This window comes from Chiloscyllium plagiosum, unplaced genomic scaffold, assembly GCF_037043375.1.
Source record: "Chiloscyllium plagiosum isolate Xiang-an unplaced genomic scaffold, Cpla_swu_hap1 HiC_scaffold_5, whole genome shotgun sequence".
Lineage (NCBI taxonomy): Eukaryota > Metazoa > Chordata > Chondrichthyes > Orectolobiformes > Hemiscylliidae > Chiloscyllium > Chiloscyllium plagiosum.
The window spans coordinates 50,173,437-50,199,424 of NW_028270143.1; the positions used below are offsets into that span (position 1 = coordinate 50,173,437).

The 25,988-nt window shown below is 41.8% G+C and overlaps 1 protein-coding gene across 3 annotated transcripts in view; it reads right to left on the reverse strand.

Annotated features, from left to right (window-relative positions):
• Window positions 1-25,988, reverse strand: part of gabbr2 (gamma-aminobutyric acid (GABA) B receptor, 2) — a 1,039,525-nt gene that overhangs the window by 339,497 nt on the left and 674,040 nt on the right. For all 3 annotated transcript variants that reach the window (XM_043689956.2, XM_043689957.2, XM_087987153.1), the window contains exon 4: window positions 16,537-16,638. In XM_043689956.2, the coding sequence (XP_043545891.1) occupies window positions 16,537-16,638 (102 nt within the window). The remainder of the gene's footprint in view (window positions 1-16,536; window positions 16,639-25,988) is intronic.

The following is a 25,988-nucleotide window of genomic DNA, read 5'->3' on the forward strand; positions in this document are numbered from 1 at the left end:
AAAAAAACACATTATTAATTAACCCCTTCTCATTGCAAATGACCAAATCAATCATAGTCTGTTCTCTAGATGGCTAAAGGTCTAAAAACAACACCTTGTCCACACTCCAAGAATTCATCCACTTCAACATTATTGCAAATCAGTTTCCTGCCTTATTACAGCTTGAAGACTTATGGACAAGTTTCAGTGATGCTTTCTGTCTCCTTTGTTCCTTAACTCCAGCCAGACAGTTTTTATATTTGGATTATCTGAGGCAATATCAAATATGGTGAATGTCACTGTGAAAATATTGGTCCTGGCCTTACTGGGATACAAGACTCCACATTGTAGAAGTCCCATCTTCCCCAGAATCAGTCAAAATCCCTCAGGAATCTAAATCCCTCCCTCCTACACCATCTCTCCAGCCATATATCTATCCAGTCCATTCCCCTAATCCTGATCTCATTGGTGAGTGCCACTGGGATTAATCCGAATATTACTGTCTTTCAATTTATTGCCTTGCTCCCTGCATTCTGCATGCAGAGATCCCACCCTCTTTTACCTGCATTCTGACATGGACCATGAAGTCTGGATGATGATCATCCCCTTAAGAATGTCCTGCAGCAGCTCACACTGACATCAGGGAGGCAACACGCCATCCTGATTAGGTAAAGATAAAGTCACCAGAGTCGCAGAGAACCATAAGGAGATGGCTGCTGGTGACTTTAAACTGAGAGTAAACTTGCCTTGGGGGTGAGGTTGAAAAGGTGAGACCTTCATAGTGACCACAATCAGTATGGGACTGGTGTCATTCTGGTGTCATATCTGCAGCTGAAGTAATGTCTACCTGTTCAATGTATGATGAAATCTTGTATCAGTATTGTTCTTCCATTATTTGTTCTCTCCCTGCCCCCAGTACAACGGAGCTATTAATGGTGCCATGGACCAGGTTCTTGTAGCATTCACTGAGAAACACCTCTCCCAATAGCACCAAAGACAGAAAATCTGTTAGAGAGGGAGATGGTCCCAGGGTACTCCAGCAATACCCACCTGGTACTTTTACATGCCTGGTGGTCACCATTCTCTTTCTGCTTGTAACCACTGCACTGTCTGTGCTGTGCACAATGATCTTAGTCGTGCACAACTCCAGCTGCTGCTCAAGACCCAACATGACAATTTCAAGTGGTGTCAGCTAGAGACACTTCCTGTTTACTTGGTCATCATGGACACAGAGTGTGTTACCAACCTCCTACATCATATACAGGAAGACGCTACGTGTTTGAACTGCCCCACCATAGCTTACATAAATATTACACTCTATATATCTTTGCCTCCTCTAGTTTAAAGGATGTTAAATAGATACTGGGGACTTAACTTGCTCCTTTAACTTTAAACACTACTTTATCTAAACTAAAGACCAATAGTAGCTGAACAGCAACCAATCGACGCACAGTTTTGCTGCGATGCTTACATTTTATTTCAAACCCAGTGCAGCTGCTGAGTGGGGTTCCATTCTGCTCAGCCCTCCCACTTCCTGACTGCAGGTAAGTGAAAGCCTGAACCTCACTGTCAATTTATAGTCATTCTTCTGTCAGGTTATACCATGGTCCAATTCTGCTCAGCTCTCTCTCTCTCTCCCTCAACTGCAGATCCATGAGCTATCCAAAAGAGATGAGATGGCAGATGGGTGCCATGCCAGTGGGACCGTTCGCAGTGCCTACTTTCCTACTCTACTGCCACTTCACCATTGAGATTTTACCTATCACAAGAAGAGGCCGATGCAAGCTGTCCAAACCACTGCCTTTCAGCAAATGACATTGTGGGCAGGTAAGGGAGGATGCCTCCTATGAGTATCCTTTATCAACATCAGGGACTCCACCCAACCAAAATATTCTTCTTCCCCACATTTCCCTTGTCCTTCTGCCCTGTCAACCCAACAGGGCCATCAATTGCAAGAAAATATTTTGACAAAAGCAGTCATGGGATGAAAGATTCAATGGCTGAGCCAGCATTTATTGCCCATTCCTAGTTGACCTTGTTCTCATGAGGCCAGATGATACAAAATTTGCTATCCTCAACTTCAAATGCCTGAAATGAGAAATATATTTTCATTCTGTCTTAACTGTTTCAATTGCTTATCATCAATATTCCTGTTGCAGAGCAGGTCAGCATTGGTTTAACAGAAAGGCAAATCAGACTCAAAACACTGATCAGCCTACCTAGACCTATATTCCTTCAAAGCAGGGTTGTGCCATCTCCACTACCAGCTTTCATCTGGGGGTGTTGCTTCACTCAGAGTCTATTATACTTGTCTCAATTAAAGCTCCGTGAATTGCAGGTCCAAGCTCCACAAGCAGCAGCACCTGAGGAGCAGTCAGCAGGAGAAGACTTTCAGGAACCCTAATGGAACACAGCAGCCAGCCACCTCACACATATCTATGTTTAATTCAGGAAGTAGGGGCCATGGCATTACACAGCTTTATAGTAATCAAGCTGATAAAGAAATAACCCTTTTAATAGCACTCCTGCCGAGTGCTCCAAAAACAAAGTAAGTTACAGCAGTGTACCTTATTAAAATAATGGGAAAATGCTTCCAGGCATGCAATAGATAATTAGTGCGATCACAATGCGATTGGCTTGTCCCCAAGATTAATCCACAGGAATTATCGTTATCATTTCTTACAGTTGTGAAAAAAAAATTCTTCAAATACATTTAGCTGGAGGATAACACGGTGCCCTGACCAGAATGTACATGAAATACAATGAAACTGATGTTGGCAAATCCATGCAGCTCCAAGGACTATTATCCCAAATCATTGAGAATCAAATCAAAACTTGAAGCAGTTTTTTATGAAAGGGGACAGGATTTATTCTGGGCTCTAGGGCCGCAAGGTCAGCACTAAAATGAGTTCTGAAGTGATCACTGGTTAGGAGCCACATCAGGGCAGCTATATTCACAAAAGAACTCCTTAATTGCTGTTCTGGGACTGGCAGCTCTTAACTCTTTCAAGTCCTAGCAAGTAAGTTAGGCACTGCTGACACAAACAGGAAAACCCAGGCGTCCCTCACCACAGGGTTGAAAAGAATCACGTTTTTAAAGAGGGCTAAAGTAAGCATAAAATTCTAAATGCTCAGCAAACTCCCTTCAGTGGTATTTGGACAGTCTGGATTACAGCCAGGGGCTCATCTCCAATAAGATGATGGCCTCCAAACATGGTACACCAGAGGTGGTAGGAAACAGTAACCACTGGAGACTTACGTATGCTGATCCACTGCCTATGAATTTTCTAAGAAGACATCCCAACACTGTCCTTACACATTTACTTATAACTCCCTACCCCTGTCTTGACTCCCACCCCCTCACGCCAGGAAATTGTGTCCAAAGACTTTAGAGTGAGCTGTTTAAAAATTCTATGCAATGGGATCCAGAGACAGAAGCTGCCTCTCCTTTGATGCTGGTACACCAGCCACAGAATCATAGAAATGTACAGCATGGAAACAGACCTTTCAGTCCAACACGTCCATGCCGATCAGATATCCTAACCTAATCTAGTCCCACTTTCCAGCACTTAGCCCATATCCCTCCAAACCCTTCCTATTCATATACCCAGATGCCTTTTAAATGTTGTAATTGTACTAGCCTCCACCACTTCCTCTGGCAGCTCATTCCATTCACGCACCACCCTCTGTGTGAAAAAGTTGCCCATTAGGACCCTTTTAAATCTTTCCCCCTCACCCTAAACCTATGCCCTCTAGTTCTGGACTCCCTCACCCCAGGGAAAAGATCTTGTCTATTTACCCTATTCAAGCCCTTCCTGATTTTATAAATCTCTAAAGTGTCACCCTTCAGTCTCCGACAGTCCAGTGAAAACAGCCCCAGCTTATTCAGCCTCTCCCTCTAGCTCAAATCCTCCAATCCTGGCAATATCCTTGTAAATCTTTTCTGAACCTTTCAAATTTCACAACATCCTTCTGATAGGAAGGAGACCAGAATTGCAAGCAATATTCAAAAAGTGGCCTAACCAATGTCCTGTACAGCCACAACATGACCTCCCAATGACTATACTCAATGCTCTGACCAATAAAGGAAAGCATACCAAATGCCTTTTCACTATCCTATTTACCTGCGTGTCCACTTTCAAGGAGCTATGAACCTGCACTCCAAGGTCTTTTTGTTCAGCAACACTCCCCAGGACCTTACCATTAAGTGTATAAGTCCTGCTCTGCTTTGCTTTTCCAAAATGCAGCACCTCACATTTATCTAAATTAAACTCCATCTGCCACTTCTCAGCCCATTGTCCCATCTGATCAAGATTCCATTGCACCCTGAAGTAACCTTCTTTGCTGTCCACTACACCCCCAATTTTGGTGTCATTTGCAAACTTACTAACTATACCTCGTTTGTAGACATGGTCACAGGCCTCCAGTCTGAAAAGCAGCCCTCCACCACCACCCTCTGTCTTCTACCTTTGAGCCAGCTTTGTATCCAAATGGCTAGTTCTCCCTGTAATCCATGAGATCTAACCTTGCTAACCAGTCTCCAATGGGGAATCTTGTCAAACATCTTACTGATGTCCATCTAGATCACGTAAACTGCTCTGCCCTCAACAATCCTCTTCGTTGCTTCTTCAAAAATTCAATCAAGTTTGTGAGACATGATTTCACATGCACAATGTCATGCTGACTATCCCTGATCAGTCCTTGCCTTTCCAAATACATGCACATCCTGTCCCTCAGGTTTCCCTCCAACAACTTGCCCACCACCGACATCAGGCTCACTGGTCTATAGTTCCCTGGTTTGTTCCTACCACCCTTCTTAAACAGTGGCACCACATTAGCCAACCTCCAGTCTTCTGGAACCTCATCTGTGACTTTTGATGATACAAGCATCTCAGCAAGGGGCCCAGCAATCAGTTCCCAAAGAGATCTAGGGCACACCTGATCAGGTCCTGAGGATTTTTCCACTTTTATGTGTTTCAAGACATCTAGCATCTCCTCCTCTATGATATCGACATTTTTCAAGAGGTCACCATCTATTTCCCCACATTCCATATCTTTCATATCTTTCTCCACAGTAAACACTGATGTAAAATACTCTCTATTATCCTATTCTCTTCTAGTTACCCTTTTGTCCTTAATGAATTTAGAAAAACCCTTTGGATTCTCCTTCACCCTATTTGCCAAGATAGGGATTGATAGGAAAGGTGAGGGGATAAACAAATTAAAAATATTATATATGAATGCGTGACACATAAAAATTGAGGTGGATGAGCTTGAGGCTCAGTTGGCAATTGGCAGGCATGATGTTGTTGCGATAACAGAGAAGTGGCTTCAAGTGAACAGGGCCTGGGAAATGAATATTCAAGGTTTTTTGTGCTATCAACAGGACAGATTGATGGGTAGAGGGAGTGGGAGTAGCACTGTTGGTGAGGAATGATATTCAGTCCTTTGCGAGGGGGGACATAGAATCAGGAGATGTCGAGTCAGTATGGATAGAACTGAGAAATTCTCAGGGTAGAAAGACCCTAATGGGAGTTATCTATAGGCCCCCAAACAGTAGTCTGGATGTAGGGTGTAAGTTGAATAAGGAGTTGAAATTGGCCTTTCGCAAAGGTTTTACTACAGTTGTTATGGGGGATTTCAACATGCAGGTAGACTGGGAGAATCAGGATGGTACTGGACCCCAAGAAAGGGAATTTGTGGAGTGCCTCCGAGATCGATTCTTAGAACAGCTTGTGCTGGAACCTACCACGGAGAAGGCAATTCCGGATCTGGTGTTGTGCAACAAACCGGATTTGATCAGGGACCTCGAAAGAAAGGAGCCGTTAGGAAGTAGTGCCCTTAATATGAAGAGTTTTAATCTGCAACCTGAGAGTGAGAAGGGAGAATCGGGAGTGTCAGTATTGCAGTTGAACAAAGGGACCTATGGAGTGATGAGGGAGGAGCTGGCCAAAGTTCAGTGGTTCAATACCCTCGCAGGGATGGCAGTGGAACAACAATGGCAGGTATTTCTGGGTATAATGCAGAAGGTGCAGGATCAGCTCATTCCAAAGAGGAAGAAAGATCCTAAGGGGATGCAGGGGCGGCCATGGCTGACGAGGGAAGTTAAGGACTGTATAAAGATAAAAGAGAGGAAGTATAACATAGCAAAGATGAGCGGGAAGCTGGAGGACTGGGAAACTTTTAAAGAGCAACAGAGGACAACTAAAAAGGCAATACGCGGAGAAAAAAATGAGGTACAAAGGCAAACTGGTCAAAAAATATAAAGGCGGATAGTAAAAGCTTTTTTAGGTATGTGAAAAGAAAAAAACATGGTTGAGACTAAAATTGGGCCCTTGAAGACAGACACGGGTGAATTTATTATGGGGTACAAGGAAACGGCTGAAGAGTTGAATAGGTACTTTGGATCTGTCTTCATTGGGGAAGACGCAAGCAATCTCCCAGATGTAATAGTGGCTGAAGGACCTAGGGTAATGGATGAACTGAAGGGAATTTATATTAGGCAGGAAATGGTGGTGGATAGACTATTAGGTCTGAAGGCTATTATGTCTCCGGGACCTTCTGGTCTGCATCCCAGGGTACCTAAGGAGGTGGCTGTATAAATCGTGGACACATTGGTAATCATTTTCCAATGTTCTATAGATTCAGGATCAGTTCCTGCGGTTTGGATGGTGGCTAATGTTGTTCCACTTTTCAAGAAAAGAGGAAGAGAGCAAACAGGGAATTATAGATCGGTTAGCCTGATGGCAGTAGTGGGAAAGATGCTGGAGTCAATCATATAAGATGAAATTACGACTCATTTGGATAGCAGCAACATGATAGGTCAGAGTCAGCATGGATTTATGATGGGGAAATCGTGCTTGACTAATCTTCTGGAATTTTTTGAGGATGTAACTATGAAGATGGACAAGGGACAGCCAGTGAATGCAGTGTAACTGGACTTTCAGAAAGCCTTTGATAAAGTCCCACACAGGAGATTAGTGAGCAAAATTAGGGCACATGGTATTGGGAGCAAAATATTGACTTGGATTGAAAATCCGTTGGCTGACAGGAAACAAAGAGTAGTGATAAACAGATTGCTTTCAGAATGGCAGGCGGTGACCAGTTGGGGTGCCACAAGCTTCAGTGCTGGGACTGCAGCTGTTTACAATATACATTAATAATGTAGATGAAGGTATTAAAAGTAATATTAGTGAATTTACTGGTGACACAAAATTGGGTGGCAGGGTGAAATGTGAGGAGGATGTTATGAGAATACAAGGTGACTTGGACAGGCTAGGTGAGTGGATGGATGCATGGCAGATGCAATTTAATGTGGATAAATGTGTGGTTATCCACTTTGGTGGCAAGAACAGAAAGGTAGATCACTATCTAAATGGAGTCAAGTTAGGTAAAGGGGAAGTACAACGAGATCTAGGTGTTCTTGTACATCAGTCAATGAAAGCAAGCATGCAGGTACAGCAGGCAGTGAAGAAAGCTAATGGTATGCTGGCCTTCATAACAAAAGGAATTGAGTATAGGAGCAAAGAGGCCCTTCTGCAGCTGTACAGGGCCCTGGTGAGACAGCACCTGGAGTATTGTGTGAAGCTTTGGTCTCCAAATTTGAGGAAGGACATTCTGGCTATTGAGGGAGTGCAGCGGTCAATTCCCAGAATGGCAGGACTATTATACATTAAAAGATTGGAGCCACTAGGCTTGTATAAACTTGAGTTTAGAAGGATGAGAGGGGATCTGATTGAGACGTATAAGATTATTAAAGGACTGGACATGCTGGAGGCAGGAAGCATGTTTCCACTGATGGGTGAGTCCTGAACCAGAGGACACAGTTTAAAATAAGGGTTGGGCCATTTAGAACAGAGTTGAGGAGAAACCTTTTCACCCAAAGAATATAGAACATAGAACATAGAACATAGAAGAATACAGCGCAGTACAGGCCCTTCGGCCCTCGATGTTGCGCCGATCCAAGCCCACCTAACCTACACTGGCCCACTATCCTCCATATGCCTATCCAATGCCCGCTTAAATGCCCATATTGAGGGAGAGTCCACCACTGCCACTGGCAGGGCATTCCACGAACTCACGACTCGCTGAGTAAAGAACCTACCCCTAACATCTGTCCTATACCTACCCCCCCTTAATTTAAAACTATGCCCCCTTGTAATAGCTGACTCCATACGTGGAAAAAGATTCTCACTGTCGACCCTATCTAAACCCCTAATCATCTTGTACACCTCTATCAAGTCACCCCTAAACCTTCTTTTCTCCAATGAAAACAACCCCAAGTGCCTCAGCCTTTCCTCATACGATCTTTCTACCATACCAGGCAACATCCTGGTAAACCACCTCTGCACCCATTCCAGTGCCTCCACATCCTTCCTATAGTATGGCGACCAAAACTGCACACAATACTCCAGATGCGGCCACACCAGAATCTTATACAACTGCAACATGACCTCAGTACTCCGGAACTCAATTCCTCTACCAATAAAAGCCAGAACGCCATAGGCCTTCTTCACCGCACTATTTACCTGGGTGGCAACTTTCAAAGATCTGTGTACATGGACACCAAGATCCCTCTGCTCATCCGCACTACCAAGTATCCGACCATTAGTCCAGTACCCCATCTTTTTGTTACTCTTACCAAAGTGAATCACCTCACACTTAGTTACATTGAACTCCATTTGCCACCTTTCTGCCCAGTTCTGCAGCTTATCTATATCCCGCTGTAACCTGCCACGTCCTTCCTCACTGTCTACAACTCCTCCGACTTTCGTATCATCTGCAAACTTGCTCACCCAACCTTCTAACCCCTCCTCCAGGTCATTTATAAAAATGACAAACAGCAATGGTCCCAAAACAGATACTTGCGGAACACCGCTAGTGACGGCACTCCAAGATGAACCTTTGCCATCAACTACTACCCTCTGTCTTCTTCCGGCCAGCCAACTCCTAATCCAAACCTCCAACTCACCCTCAATGCCATACCTCCGTATTTTTTGAAGTAGCCTACCATGGGGAACCTTATCAAACGCCTTACTAAAATCCATATACACCACATCTACCGCTTTACCCTCGTTCACCTCCTTAGTCACCTTCTCAAAGAATTCAATAAGGTTTGTGAGGCACGACCTGCCCTTCACAAAACTATGCTGACTATCCTTGATCACATTATTCCTATCCAGATGTTCATAAATCCTATCCCTTAGAATTCTCTCTAAGACTTTGCCCACAACAGAAGTGAGACTCACCGGCCTATAGTTACTAGGATTATCCCTACTCCCCTTCTTGAACAAGGGAACCACATTTGCTACCCTCCAATCTTCTGGCACTACTCCTGTAGACAACGAGGACATAAAAATCAAGGCTAATGGCTCTGCAATCTCCTCCCTTGCTTCCCAGAGAATCCTAGGATAAATGCCATCAGGCCCAGGGGACTTATCTATTTTCACCCTTTCCAGAATTTCCAACACCTCTTCTCTACATACCTCAAAGCCATCCATTCTACTTAATTGTGACTCAGTATTCACATTGACAATAATGTCCTGTTCCTGAGTGAATACTGACGAAAAGTATTCATTCAGTGTCTCCCCAATCTCTTCCGCCTCCACACGCAACTTTCCACTACTATCCTTGACTGGACCTATTCCTACCCTAGTCATTCTTTTATTCCTGACATACCTATAGAAAGCCTTAGGGTTTTCCCTAATCCTACCAACTAAGGACCTTTCATGTCCCCTTCTTGCTGCTCTTAGCTCTCTCTTCAGGTCCTTCCTGGCTTCCTTATAACTCTCAATAGCCCCAATTGAACCTTCACGCCTCATCTTTACATAGGCCGCCCTCTTCCATTTAACAAGGGATTCCAATTCCTTATTAAACCACGGCTCCCTAACACGACCCTTTCATCCCTGCCTGACGGGTACATACTTATCAAGGACACTCAATAGTTGCTCCTTGAACAAGCTCCACATATCAATTACGGCCTTGCCTTGAAGCTTACTTTTCCAAGCCACACATCCTAAGTCATGCCTCATCGCAAAGAGTGGTGAATGTATGGAATGCTCTGCCCCAGAAGGCAGTGGAGGTCAAGTTTCTGGATACTTTAAAGAAGGAGATGGATAGAGCTCTTAAGGATAGTAGAATCAAGGGTTATGGGGATAAGGCAGGAACAGGAAACTGATTGTGGATGATCAGCCTCGAAAGGCCGAATGGCATACTCCTACACCTATTGTCTATTGTCTATTGTCTATCTCATGTCCTCTTTTTGTCCTCTTGATTCCCCTCTTAAGTATAATCCTACTGCCTTTATACTCTTGAAAGAATTCACTTGATCTCTGCTGTCTATACTTGACATATACTTCCTGCTTTTTCTTCACTAAAACTTCAATTTCTCTAGTCATCCAGCATTCCCTAAACCTACCAGCCCTTCCTTTCACCCTAACAGAAATATACTCTCGTTCTTGCCTAATACTTCCCACATTAGTCTTCCTCCAAGTTAGAACTTCGACTTTCACACCCCAAGCTGCTTCGTGATCTGGAAGCCAATGGCATCAGTGTTGGCTGGCAGGAAACCTTTGTGATTGATAATGGGTCACTATTTCAGAGACCAATCAGCTACGTGCTGCTGGCCAAATCTCCATTCATACAGACCCTCTGGTTCCAGTCCATCTGTAACTACGTTTATCAATAACTTTTTATGTAGCTCTTATAATGAGTGCCAGGTAATGTGATTTTAATAAGCACAGAAATCCTTCAACAATCCTTAGCTATTGTAACAGTTATTTTCCCATTTCAGCCCACAAACAAAATACTGCAAAATAAAAAGATGTGGTCTTTAAAACTTCATGGACGCTGAATGCTATCTGCACTGAAGGAGTTGTGAAAGATGAACAATGCTTGGAAAGTGTGAAGAAGCTGCTCACCTCTCAAATGGGTGTCTCTTTGCTGAGGTCTGACAGAGACAAAGGCATTGGAGCAGACATTTATGTGTGCATTGTGAACCTACATTAACAGAAGTGCAGGAACTTCACAATTATGTCACCTGCTTGCCCTTAGGGAGCTACGCACAATGTTTGCATAGATGTTATAACTTATATATGATGTCTCATGTTTCTTCCTTTCCATACCGTTGTGTCAGCGCAGTACCTCCTGACAAGATGCGTATTTATGTTTGAATCACAGGGATACACGCTGGAAAGAATGAGCAACAAGTCAAGTGCTGCATGTCTTAAATTTCCAGTTATAATCTAGTTTTTAGCTCACTGTTAACTCCAGTTCACAGTGAGCTTTAGGCACGCATGTGAAAGCAGTGTGGAAAGACTGGCTGACTCTGAATTTGCTGTGCAGAACCAATACTCCATGACTGCCTTGCAATTTATATTACTATATGAATACTCATGGCTACAGCTTCTCTAGCTTATTCAGGAAATAGATATAAATAATAATGCTGGGAAACTTGACACCCATTTTGATTTCTGTCTGGTGGAGTAAATGGTTTCCAGCTTACTGTCAGGCAGAGGGATTGATTTGAGATGTAGCAATATCAGAACTATAATCTTAACAAACACATTTCAATTTCATCACACCATGTACAGTTTTCTTAAGCAATTTCCAAAAACTTGTGTTCTATTCTGATCCCATCAATTTAAAACAGACCTAAAGCAAGCTAAAAAGCCAGAAAAGGATGCTACAAAGATCCATAATCATGGGCTCAATAGAAATAGTGTCAATTACATCAGGATTTTGATAACAACATGGAATATGGTGCAGGAATATGCTAATCAATTCCTGAAGTCAACTTACCATTCAACAAAATCATTGTTAATCAACTACCTGAGTGCCATTTTTTCTCATCAACCCCAAATCTCTTGTTGTCATTATTATCAAGAAATCCATCAATTTCTGTCATGAGCATACTCAATGACTGACCTTGAATTCCAGAGATTCACCAGCATCAGTGTGAAGACATTCCTTTTCATCTCAGTATTAAATGCTCTGTCCCTTATTCTGAGACTGTGCTCTCTGGTTCTGGGAAACCAGGGAAGACATCCTTTCTGCATTTGCGCTGACGAGCCCTCTATGAATTTTGTAAGTTCATTTTCGATAAACAAGGAATTCTCTATTAATAACAAATATCATTTCATTAAAATAATAGCAGCCTTCATCTCCAGAAGGACAGCTCCAGGCCAGCCCTAGGGCTATATTAAAACTGCTATCTTGCGATATTTCCAAGTTTCTTTTCAGATACTCCTCGCATTTCTTTTTACAACAATGGCTTTCTAAAATGAAAGAGACACTCCATTTTTATATATATTTTTCTAAAATACCTTTAATTACATTTTTATGGCAAAGTTTCACTGACAGCATCATATGTGGCCACTTCCCAATAAAATACAATTTTATTTTCAATCTCTCTGTTTATCCTGAGTTAAACTTCGCTTTGCAAATGAAAAAAATAACTCTACAATATTGGCCAAATAATTACTTTCCTTTATATATATTTGTCTCAACAGTTTACTTCCTGCTAGATAATACTCTTTGTTCAATGCCATACATATAATTCTCCCCATTCCTCTCCACTATTCTGTGATGTTGCTAACACAAGTAATCTTCCTACCCAACAGCAACAACTATATTTGAGGTATATAAATACTGGTCGAATTGATCAGAAATGGGGACTTGTGCTACCAATAATCTGACTAGACAAAAAGAAACTGGTCAAATGTGCTCTGTCACCTGAGGACCATCATATATTAGTTGAAAAATTGCTTGAAGTATCAGATCATCTTTCTTTATTATTATTTATTCCATGGATAGATGTTGCTGACTTGGCAGAATTTATTGTCCATTCCCAATTTCCCTTGAGAGGATGAACTGTTTTCTTGAATGGCTACAATCCATGTGGTGTAGGCACATGCATAGTTTGTTTTCCTGGTAGCAGATTCATATAACTAAGTGGCTTGCTACACTATTTATGATGGCAATTAAGAGTCAGTTACTTCATTGTAGCCCTAGAGTCATATGTAGGATAGATCAGGGATGGCAGGTTTCCTTCCCTGAATGGCACTAGCAAACAAAATTTGTTTTTTTTTAATAACAACCCAACAACTTTATGATGATTCACAATACAGCTAGCCTTTTACTTCAGATTAATTCATCAAATATAATTTCCCAGAGCTGTTTCAGTGGAATTTGAATTTGTGACTTCAGAACATGCATCCAGCCTCTGAATTACTAATCCGGTAACATTACCACTATGCTATCATTGCCTGTGCATAGCAATTAAGAAAGGTATAGTGCTGAACTAAGGAGGCAAAAGAGCTGCAAAATAGCAGGACGTATTTCCTAAATGACATTGTATTTCCTAAATGACATCGTATTTTCTAAATGACATTAAGTCTTAGTCGCATAATGTCAGTTCAATTGTTCAGATTCTGCTTTCTGAAACACAAAGAAGGCATTCAACCCTGAAAATGCTGCAGAAAGAAGTCTTGAGACTAGTGAGATAGGTAACAGATTAAAACAGGAAAAGTCTTCAGGTTTTTAGTCTTCCAACAAGCTAAATGAAAAATGTAGAGGACAATATCAATTGGTAGTACGTGGAATAAAAGAGACCCAGAAACCAAATTCAAATTTAAATGAAAACAAGGGACATGAGTTCACAATTATGCTAATTATGCTATTAGATGAACTTCCTTATACAAAAAGACTTCTGGAGTGGTGAAGTCACAAATATTGGGATAAGTTAAGGAATGTTTGAGGACTGGAAGAGAAAGGATGGTATTCATGCATCTATCTTGTGATCTTGGAAACCTGTGTGGGCCATTTTGATCAATGGTGACAGTTGTCTTCAGATCTACATTTTAGCAATCACCTCCAAACTCACTATATCAGCAGCTAATTATTTTTTTGCTACTTTAGAATATTCACCTTCTCTCGAGGAGTCCATATCAGAAACAGAACTGTATAATTACCCAAAGGCAGACACTTCCAATCAGTATAAAGCTTCTTCTCTGTAAAGGTTTTAGGGGCTCAGTTCTTAAATCACCATATTGTCCTCATGAACTCCCAGGCATGGCGTATCAAGCAATGCATCCCTGCAGTGTTCCCATATCTAGTCCTTTGAAGCAAATTATCTTTCTGCTCAGTTCCAAGGGCAAGTCTCAAGAGCATATAAATCAGTTACTATGATCCTCCCAAACATCATTAAAAGCCACACTGACAGAATCAAACCTAGTTTATCTCTTCTATTTGAAAATACGCTTTTTTTTCATAAAGAGACTATGCATCAGTAACAAAATTGTGAAACAGGCTAAAATAATATTAACATTTTTATTTGCTGTCAAAGATCTCAGTTTCAGTTTAAACGTTTAAACTATTTCTTTCACATAGCTCAGCATTATTCATAATATTTAATGGAACCAGCCCCTTTTCAAATCAGTGTTTAAAATCATGATTTTGTAACTCATTTATTGGCGTGTTGGTGGAACTGAGCATGCATTGCTCACAAACAGATACAACCATCAGCTAGTGATACATATGCTCAGAGCTATATGTTATAAGTAATGGTATTTTAATAGTTTGCAGGATAGAGGTTTAACAGGGAATTTAAAATTGATCTCATGGTGAGCTATCTAAGTCTTAAATAGGTTGAATGACCAATGACAGAAGCCTCCATATTTTAATGTGATTCTTACACAAAGAAAGTTGAGGAACTCTGTGAGTGGAGGGATACAATGAAACATCAGTTAGCAATTTTTAAGAAGATTTGTAGCTCAGGTTGATGATAAGTCTATAGTTAGAAACTAGAGATGGTGGATTGTGTCTTTTGCTTCTGAACTTCAGAAGCAATCATCCCAACACCCAGAAACGGAGCTGCAATGAGTGTTCAATGAGCTATATCACACTGCAGCACCCAAGAACTACAAAAAGCAAAAGGAAAATATCTATACAATGTTTTCAAGAAAAATGGGTAGTAAGTAAAAACAATCCACTGATTCCTCAGAAATAAACCCAAACAAGCAGACACAACGCAACCAAAAATTATAGCCACATTACCTTACATCAAAGACATATCAGAAATGAATTCCAGACTACTCAGACCCCTGGGCATCATGGTAGCCCACAAACTTACCAACACACTTAAACATCGGCGATCGAACATAAAGGATCCATTAGACACTACCAGCAAAACTAACATAATTTACAAGATACCATGCAAGAACTGTAAAAAGCTCTACATCGGACAAACTAGCAGGAAACTTGCCACCAGGATACATGAACATCAACTGGCCACCAAAAGGTACAACCCTCTATCATTAGTTTCCATACATACAGACAAAGAAGGACACCACTTTGATTGGGTCAACACACACATCCTAAGACAGGTGAAACAATGACATGCATGAGAATTCTACGAGGCATAACATTCTAACCAGAACCCCATCAATAAACACATCGATTTAGATCCTATCCACCTTCCCTTGAAAAAAAGAACTGGAAAACCGGACATCACCCACCTTAAGAAACCAAGCCCTATAAATAGAGAGGTGGGACATACCACCAGTGCTTCACTGGAGACTCTCACTGATGATGTTACTTAGTATGGTGACGAAATGTCTGAAAACAAATCTTCAAGCTCAGCGAGCTAAGAAACATCAGTGTACATACTACTCCAATTCATGTTTTTATCATTCAGAAGTTACAAAGTGAAATAAGCTCCTGGAATCCCAGCATTATCTTCTTGTTATATCATGAGGACAAATTGAATATAGTCATGATGTTATAATTTTTCACAGCAAGATCATTTCTTGACCATCTCTCATCCCGTCAAACCAACTTACCAAGCTCAGAAAAAAGTTCGGAATAGTTCATAGACACTTGAATAATATGTGATGAGTATATTTGATTGCCAAAGACCTTCAGATAATTCTGGCACCTCATTAAACAGCAATCCAAGGGGAGGGAGAGGGAGGAGGAAGGTGGTTGGATATTACTGGATGACACTGATCTGAGGTTTCCGGGTCCCGGGTTATACATGAGTCACAGGAGCGTGGGAAGCCGCAGGGTGGAGGTTCCGTAGCTTGGTAAAAAGAGCAAGAGTGGCTCTTGCAGGCACCCCTTCTGTTTCCAATATCAGATCCCTTCATCAAGCACAGAGTGCCTGTGACTGAAGGATCACCACCCCAATATCAATAACCCTGGAACGCACAAGAAACCCTGCATGTTTGCTTGTCATGTTTCCTGCATAGCAATATCATTGCTTGTTGCTGAGTTAACAACACTATAGGGAGAATAAGAATCTTAAATGCACACTTAAAGGACTCAGTTAGCAGTGGGATAGGAAAGCCATCCATGGGGATTCCTACCATGGTCTCAGCTGGTCTAGAGGTGGGAAGGTAGTGAGGTCCAAACTGTGCTGAATTGGAATAAACATTTTCACAGATAAAGAGATAGTATTCTGCCAATTACCCCTCAGTAGTGGAAATTATTTAACAATCTATATTTAGTTTTCATGATGTCTTGGTTTACCATGTACCGTTAATATTTTCCATTACTTACCCTAAGCTTTCTGACGCTTAGACAAGGATCATTAGAGAAACTCTCAGTATCTGCAATTTGAATGTCTGCTTTCTCCAGCTCATTGGTCAGATCATTCCTCACCTGTCAGGACAGAAGAGAAACAGAATATTGGTAATAACGTTATAAAGAACTGATGCAATATTATTCTCACGTAGTACACACACTTACATTGATATGCTAGTATTTTCTCAAAACTCAAAATGCCAAGAGAAAGGTTAACAGACCAGCAATGATTTTGAACAATTTTTATAAAATTCAGCCATTTCTTTTCAGCTATTAACATATTAAACATCTGAACTGACATTATGTGTTACATATCAAGGGAGAATCTGTCATCCTGGAACAACCTAAGTGTGTTTAGTTCAGGCAGATTCTAGATTATTGATGGTTTTGTGGAGTTAGCTTAATCTGGCCAGGTGACCTTCTTGAGTCAGTACTTTTCCTTTTTTTTTAGAAATGCATTTTAGTCCTGGAAAGATCTCTGGTACCAAATCAGATGATGGAAGTTGAACATTGATAGTCCATTTTTAACCACCGTTGTGACATGTTTAAGAGTCAGACTTCACCTGCCTGCTATCACCTCCAGACTCAGGCAACCATGGTTGCATGATGATGGCTTGACTGCTCAGTCATAGAGCATGGAAACAGACCTTTCGGTCCAACTCGTCTCTGCCAAGCAGATATCATATATAAATCTAGTCCCATTTGCCAGCCTTGAGCCTAAATCCCTCTAAACCTTACCTATTTATGTACCCATCCAAATGCTTTTTAAATGTTGTACCAGGCTCCACTTCTTCTGGCAGCTCATTCCATACACACACTACCCTCTTCATGGAAATGTTGCCCCTTAGGTCCCTTTTATATGATTCCCCTCTCCCTTAAACCTATGGCCTCTATCTTTGGACTCATCCACCTTAGGAAAAAGACCTTGCCTATTTACCCTATCCATGCCCTTCATTATTCTGTAAACCTCTAGAAGGTCAGCGTCCAGCCTTCGATGCTCTAGAGAAAATAGTCCCAGCCTATTCAGCCTCTCCCTATTGCTTTTCTGAACCCTTTCAACTTTCACAACATCCTTCCTATATGAGAGAGACCAGAATTACACACAATATTCCAAAAATGGCCGAACCAATGTTCTGTACAGCCGCAACATGATCTCCTAACTCCTATATTCAGTGCACTAACCAGTAAAGGAAACCATATCAAATGTCTTCTTCACTATCCTATCTACCTGTGACTCCACTTTCAAGGAACCACGAACCTGCACTCCAAAGTCTCTGTTCAGCAACACTCTCCAGGACACTTATCGTTAAGTGTATACGTCCTGCCCTGATTTGCCTTTCCAAAATGCAGCACCTCACATATATCTAAATTAAACTCCATCTGTCACTCCTTCGCCCATTGCCCATCTGATCAAGATCCCATTGTACTCTGAGGTAACCTTCCTCGCTCTCCACTACACCTCCAATTTTGGTGTCATCTACAAACTTACTAACCATACCTCCTATGTTCGCATCCAAATCATTGAATTAAATGATGAAAAGTGGTGGACCCAGCACCAATCCTTGTAGCACACCACTGGTACAGGTATTCAGTCTGAAAATAAACTCTCCATCACCACTCTCTGACTTCTACCTTCAAGCCAGTTCAGTTCCCAAATAGCTAGTCCTCCCTGTATTCCATGTGATCTAATCTCGCTAACCAATCTCCCATGAGTCAATTGTTTTTCCCTTCAAGTTAAAAATGAGTATGGGGGTTTCTCCATCCTGGGTGTCCTCTCTCTCACATTGCTGAAAAGTGAGCTTCTACTCCTTCCAAGCTGGAAATTTATTGCAGCAGCTTTGGGAGCCTATCTGCAATCCTTAGCCAGATTATGAAACCTTTATTGAACTATAATTAGGCAACTCATGGAAAATTACAGCTGAGTTACCGTTTTCACAAAAGTAGATGCTTCTGATGCACATTTGAGCCTTATGGCGGTCTTCTGATGCCTGTGACACAAGTCGAGGCGGGCAATTAGATATAATTGCAAAGACTGCAATGTCAATTAACCTCTTAATTGAAAACTACAAAGGCTAGTTTGGGCAGACTTAGAAGGTTAGGTTGCTGAAGTGCTTTTAGGACTTACCTTGTTTGTTGTTTTTCTAGTTTTCCAACTATCACACCTCCCTTAAACACTAAACAGAATGATACTTATATCAGCATGGGAGTAGGTAGTACAGCTGTACCCAAGAAAACACCCTGGGCGTGACCTTAAACCAGCAATAGTATCTGATAAATATTGGATCCTTTGCAGAAGGATCACTAGAGCTCAGCATTAAAAGCGCATGCCACTATTTTTCATACTTTTCTAAAATCTGGGTACTTCCCACCCTTTTTCAAATGAAGTCCAGATTAAATACTTTCAAATGATTCTACATGTATAAATATCTAGTGTTTGATGGGAATCGATGGAATTTGCTTTGCAAACTTGGCAAATTACGTTACACCGGAAGTCCAAAATGTGGGGAAATTTACCCAGTTAATTTACAGAGCAAATTCCACAGCATCCAAAGAGTATTAGAAAATTCATCCGTAGGGGCAACATAAAGGATTTTATTGTTATGAGCTCACAGGGTAAAAGACTTGTTTCACCGTGTTTTTATTGAATGGCTACAGAATGGATGTTTATAATAAGCGCCTCATGACAATGCCAAGCCAGGAGGTGCATAAGTGCAATATTGCAACTCAATCCTAAACATCCCCTTTTCTTATGTAAAAAATTGCATTCATTATCATTTTCACCATGAGTTACACACGATGCACACAACTGATCTCATACATAAGCAGTTTGTTACCCTCATCAGTTATTGCACATTTATTCCACATATAGGGCAAGATCACATAGAAGTCAGAATGATATAAGCTATGGTGAGGTCTGTGACTGAATTGTGCAAGAAGTATGGTAAGTCCTATCTCAAAATTAGGAGCATCCTGAACCATCTTTTATGGCTTTGACAAGTTTCTTGCTAGACAGCAGTGAGTGATCAAGTAAGACAGACTATAGTTGGTTAAAAGAGTTTTAATGCCGCAATTTGTCTCATTAATATTCAACTTCCCAACTTATTAAATGTGCTGAACAAGCTAGATATTGAGAAATCTCAATGAGGAAGTCATGGCAGGTAGATGGTGACTTCAACTCATCGCTTGCTCTAGATGATTTCTATGTTGGTAATCAGGCACTAACATCGCAAAGCATGTTTCATGGGTATTGAGAACATGCACCTCAATGTTCCCAGACATGTGCACGCCTCTAAAAATTCTCAAAGTACATCGCTGATCCAAATACCGGATCCACCTCCACTTCAAAGCTGCACCTTAGGCTGCACTAGCAACGTTTGGTGTAATGCTGCAGCAAGAACACTGGGCACTCAGGAACATACACCCAGGTCCTAGGCTAGACCAGGCTGCATCTCCAGGCAATTCACTTGTTCTCTTAGCACTCACTCACTCAGAGCCTATTGAGATTCAAACAGTATCCCTGCCTTGCATTGCCTTTGTGTGCTTTCCCACCTCAGCCAGAGCTGCAGGCTCATACTATTTCTGTCTTGCCATGTTGTTTACTGCAGACACAAAGCCAGGAATCTCATTCAAGTCAATTGGGATAGCCTTTGCTCAGAGGTTCCCATCACACTAAGTTAAAGCAGCTTCTGATACTTCCATCCTAGGACTTGAATATACTCAGTCAGCTATTCAGGGTGGTCAGAGTCAGAATTCTCTTCTCAGAGGTAGCAAGAGGCCCACCATCAGTCTTAACTGTCTCTGCCATATTGGGATTTACTTTCCTCCTGAAATGACAGAGAGGCAGGTATTAAGGGACATGGAGGTGGCTGGCACAGCTGTTATTGTTGGTGCAAGTGGAGAGGTGTGCCAAGTGAGTGAGTAAGGCAGTACAGCGGGCATCCAGGAATGATGGTGTTGGAGGTTGGGGTGGGTGAGTGTGAGTGAGGGATGGTATTGCAGGCATTAGTGAGCATGATACAGCATCAGCCTAGGTGGAGGGTGGGTAGACAGTACAATAACAGAGCGTGGATGTGATGAGCCAGGGAGAAAATGGTAGCCTTTATGTTGCTGTAGTACTTACTACAAATTCAGTCTTCCTCCATTTAGCTAAGACCTGCACTGACCCAGATGGTAATCTTGGCCAAGGCTGCCATGGTCTGGTGTTGTTGTCTCTATTGCTGGTCCTGGGAGAAGCAGTCATCCTGAACCTCTCCAGCAGGAGCCTGCTCACAAAGCGGAACACTGATTTCCACCAAATGCCAGGATCAGGGCAAATGTCAGGAATTGTGCAGGACAGCTCCTGACTAATAGTCCTTGCCCGAGTGCATAACGGGCCTTTAAAGATTACAAAGGCACAAGGGATGTTGGTTAATCACAGGATGTCGGTTAATCACAGGATGTCCCCTGAATGGCAAAATGGCGCTAGACTCAGACATGAAGGATGCCACGCGTATGTTAGGTAGTTGATAGGATGCATTTGTGAAGATACAATGATAAAACTCATTATGCCTCAGAACAAAAACCCTCCAAAAAACTCAACACAACTCAGACTTAGCCAAAAAAGGTACAATTCAGATCATTGTTACTGTTCTATTTCTGTTGAAGGGCTGCTGTAGACATTAGGGTTTGATAGTTGACCCATGGTCAACACACACAATGAGTTTAGATCATCTTCATCATCTACCTTCAGTGAAGCTTCTCCAGTTGTGGGTATATGCCTGCACTGACAAATGTATATCTGGTCATTCATATCTTCCATAAGACTGGAGAGACAACTGCTCTATGTATGGCTCCAGTTGCCAGTTGTACTGACTCCTTTTGAGTTTGAAGGCACTTCACTCTCGGCTTTGAAGGTTTGTACCCTGACTAACTCAACAATGCTCAATTCTGGCAATGGCTGTCTGGTGATAGCTAAATTTGACATTTTAAAATTTCACCTTGATTTTGTCACACGTGCCTGATACTACTTCTAACTTCAATAGCTTTCATGCCAATTGAAAGAATAGTTTAAGTATGAGCTGCTATTGGTCTTTATGTAGAACTACATTCTATGCCTTAGAGTTGTGTTTGTTCACTTCCTCATTATCTTGTATGTATTCATGTTTGATTTTTTTTATGCTTCATTTAATTATTTTCACTACCACCTTAGCTTTTCCATTTAAATGTATGAATTTGATAGTGTGGTGCTGAATGTTCCAATTCTTAATGTTTTGGCTACTTCTTTTCTCATGAACTGAGGGCCATTGTTGCTCATCACAATAACTGAAATATTGTGATGATGAAAGTGTGCTTTCAGGCATTGTATAATCTCACTAGTAGTCATCATAATCAGATGGTCTACCTCCCAGTAGTCATGAGAGTAGTCTATTATGACAAGTTCCTGTGGAAATGAAGAGATCTACTCCTGGCTTTATCCGCAACCTGTCCGGCATGTCTTTCGTGATCACTGGCTCTTTAAGGTTTCTTAACTTAATACTCATTACATGAACTGCATGTGATGACATGGCCCTTCATTTCATTGTTCATCTTCAGCCTGAAGAGCACCTCTCTTACCTTCCTCAGACAACTGAATTCCGTCATGGCCTACATAGATGTGCTTTAGCTTCTCTCTTCAACTCCTTTGGGATAATTCAAATTTCTTTGTAATATATGACATCTTTAGCCATCCAATCATCTCTGAATTCCTAATATTCTCTTGTGAACACAGAAATTATTTTTTTTTATAGGCCACCCTATCATCACTACTTCTTGCAACACTTGGAGTGTTGAATCTTTTTGGGTAGTTTGTTTAATTCATGAAGGTGTTTGTCAGCGAGATTCAATAGTTCTGCTGGGTTAGTAACAAAGAACAAGCCCTCCAAGCCTGAGCCGATTCAAATGTACTCTCTAAATCTGTTGGTCAATTCTTGAGCATCTGTATCCCTCTGCTCCCCACCTACTCATGCATTTATCCAGACACATCTTAAATGAATCTACCGTGCCTGCTTCTACCACCTCCACTGGCACAATGTTCCAAACACCCACCACCCTCTGTGTGAAGTACTTGCCGCGTGTATCCCCCTTAAACTTTCCACCTCTCACCTTGAAGCGTGACCTCTCGTTATTGAATCCTTCACCCTGGGAAAAAGGACTTAATTTTCAACTTACACATTGAGCCACAGGTTTATGAAGGTCATGATCTTGTCTCTATCCACCCTGTCTATACCCTTCATGATTTTGTAAACCTCAATCAGGTCCCCCCTCAATCTCCTTTTTTCTAATGAAAATAAACCTAACCTACTCAACCTTTCTTCATAGCTTTCTTCATAACGTTCAGATCATGTTAAGTTGGGTGTTTCATGTTGGGTATGGAAAATTTCAAACTTTGTTGGAGCATTCTCTAATTCCTTTCAAAGAGTATGAAGCAATTCAGCAATGAGCATCTACTTCCCTTGTTTGTAACGCATTTCCTGATGATATCTCTGTCATCAGAGTAACATTCTTGACAGATGTTTTGAAGCAGATGCAGAAATTTGAGAAAAATGCTTTGAAGTGGCTTGCAGCTGAACTCAACTGGCATTTTGACCCTTCCCAGTAGGCTTCAATGAAAATGTTCACAAGCAATGACAATGACCAGGTACTTTCTCTTGATCGCAGTATTGTGTTGTTCGGTTTGCATTCAGATCCTGGTTGTAAATGTAATCAGTTTTCCTTGCTGCAGTACGATTGATTCAATTCCTGTCTAACTGGTACCAGTTCAAGCTTTAGACTTGCTCTGACTGAGGTGAGTAGCTTTTGTTTGCCATCTATGATCAGGAACTCCAGATCTTTGTTCCTGTCATTGCATTAGCTTACAGGCATTCTGTCTTCTCAGCGCGAGTATGGTACCATCAATACAGGCAGTCTTCCTTGCAAGGACTTAATTTTCAACTTACACATTGAGCCACAGGTTTATGAAGGTCATGATCTTGCATAATACAACAGGGCAAGAAATAGGGAGAGAGAGGATTTGAACATGTGGCTACAAGGATGGTGCAGGAGGAGGGAGGGTTTCAGATACCTGGATAATTGGGACTCATTTCGGGGGTAGGTGGGACCTCTACAAACAGGATGGTCTACACCTGAACCAAAGGGGTAGCAATATCTTGGCGGGTGGGGGAGTTATTTCACTAATTCTCTTTAGCAGGGTTTAAACTAATTCAGTAGGGAGATGGGATCCTAAATTATACTTTCAGTCTCCAGGAGTTTGAGAGTAGTGAACTCAGAAATGAGGTTCCAAGGTCGCAAGAGTTCACCGGCAAGCAGGAAGGTGTTTGTATCTACTTCAACACCAGGAGCATCCGGAATAAGGTGTATGAACTTGCAGCATGGGTTGGTACCTGGGACTTCGATGTTATGGCCATTTTGGAGACATTAATAGAGCAGGGACAGGAATGATTGTTGCAGATTCCGGGATTTAGATGTATCAGTAAAATCAGAGAAGTTGGTAAAAGAGGTGGGGGTGTGGCATTGTTAGTCAAGGACAATATTATGATGGCAGAAGGGACGTTTGAGGACTGGTCTACTGAGGTAGTATGGGCTGAGGTTAGAAACAGGAAAGGAGAGGTCACACTGTTTGGAGTTTTCTACAGGCCTCCGAATAGTTCCAGAGATGTAGAGGAAAGGATAGAAAAGATAATTCTGGATAGGAGTGAGAGTAACAGGGTAGTTGCTATGGGGGACTTTAACTTGCCAACTATTGCCTAGGAATACTATCGTTCGAGTACTTTAGATCGGTCAGTCTTTGTCCAATGTGTGCAGGAGGGTTTCCTGACACAGTATGTAGACAGGCCAGCAAGGGGCAAGGCCACATTGGATCAGAACTTGGCTGCCTGAAAGAAGACAGAGGGTGGTGGTTGATGAGAAATATTCATCCTGGAGTTCAGTTACTAGTGGTGTACCGCAACAATCTGTTTTGGGGCCACTGCTGTTTGTCATTTTTATAAATGCCCTAGATGAGGGAGTAGAAAGATGAATTAGTAAATTTGCAGATGAGACTAAAGTCGGTAAAGTTTTGGATAGTGCAAAAAGAAGTTGCAGGTTACAGAGGGATGTAGATCAGCTGCAGAACTGGGCTGAGAGGTGGCAAATGGAGTTTAATGCAGAAAAGTAATGAGGTGATTCACTTTGGAAGGAGCAATAGGAATAAAGTTCTTAGTAGTGTAGATGAGCAGAAAGATCTTGGTGTCCATGTTCATAGATCCCTGAAAGTTGCCACCCAGGTTAAGAGGGCATATGATGTGTTAGCTTTTATTGATAGAGGGATTGAGTTTCAGAGCCATGAGGTCATGCTGCAGCTGTACAAAACTGTGGTGCGCTGCACTTGGAGTATTGCGTACAGTGCTAGTAGGAAGGATGTGGAAGCTTTGGAAAGGCTGCGGAAGAGATTTACTAGGTTGAAGAGCTTAAGCCTGAAATATTGATTCTTCTGCTCCTCAGATGCTGCCTAACCTACTGTGCTTTCTTGCACCACACTCTCAACCCCATTTACTAGGAGTTGCCTGGTATGGAGGGAAGGTCTTATGAGGAAAGGCTGAGAGACTTGAGGCTGTTTTCATAAGAGAAAAGAAGGTTGGGAGGTGACTTAATTGAGACATATAAGATAATCAGAAGGTTAGATAGGATCGACAGTGAGAGCCTTTTTCCTTGGATGGTGATAGCTAGCACAAAAGGGCATAACTTTAAATTGAGGGATGACAGATATAGGACAATTGTCAGAGGTATGTTCTGTACTCACAGAATAGTAGGGTGTGGAATGCACTGCCTGCAACAGTAGTAGACTCACCAACTTTAAGGGCATTTAAATGGCCTTTGGATAAACATATGGATGAAAATGGAATAGTTTAGGTTAGATAGGCTGCAGATTGATTCCACAGGTCGGCACAACATTGAGGGCTGAAGGGCCTGCACTGCGCTGTAAAGTTCTATGTTCTATGATACACAGGTGTCTTTCTAACATTTTATATTGATTTGATGTTCTCTTTCTGCAGTAATCATCCCAACAAACACAAACCATTGACCTGACTGAACCATACATGGTCTATAAAGGGGTTGATTAGCTTAGTTGGCTGGATGGATGGTTTGTTATGCAGAGTGACACTGACAGTGTTGGTTCAATTCTTGCCCCCGCTGAGCTCACCCTGGAGGACTGTCCTTCTCTACTTCTCCCCTGTCCTAAGGCTTGGTGACCCTCTGGTCTCTCTCTATAATAAGGGAGCAGCCTTATGGTCCTCTGGACTATGGTGACTCTGTGGTGTACAGTGATTTGTCAGAATTTTCAGCTGAAATCCCTCTATTGAGCATCTGTACTTGTTTGTTCTGCTTCTGCCCAGACAAACATTTGTATTACATTTTATTTTGCTTCTTTCAGT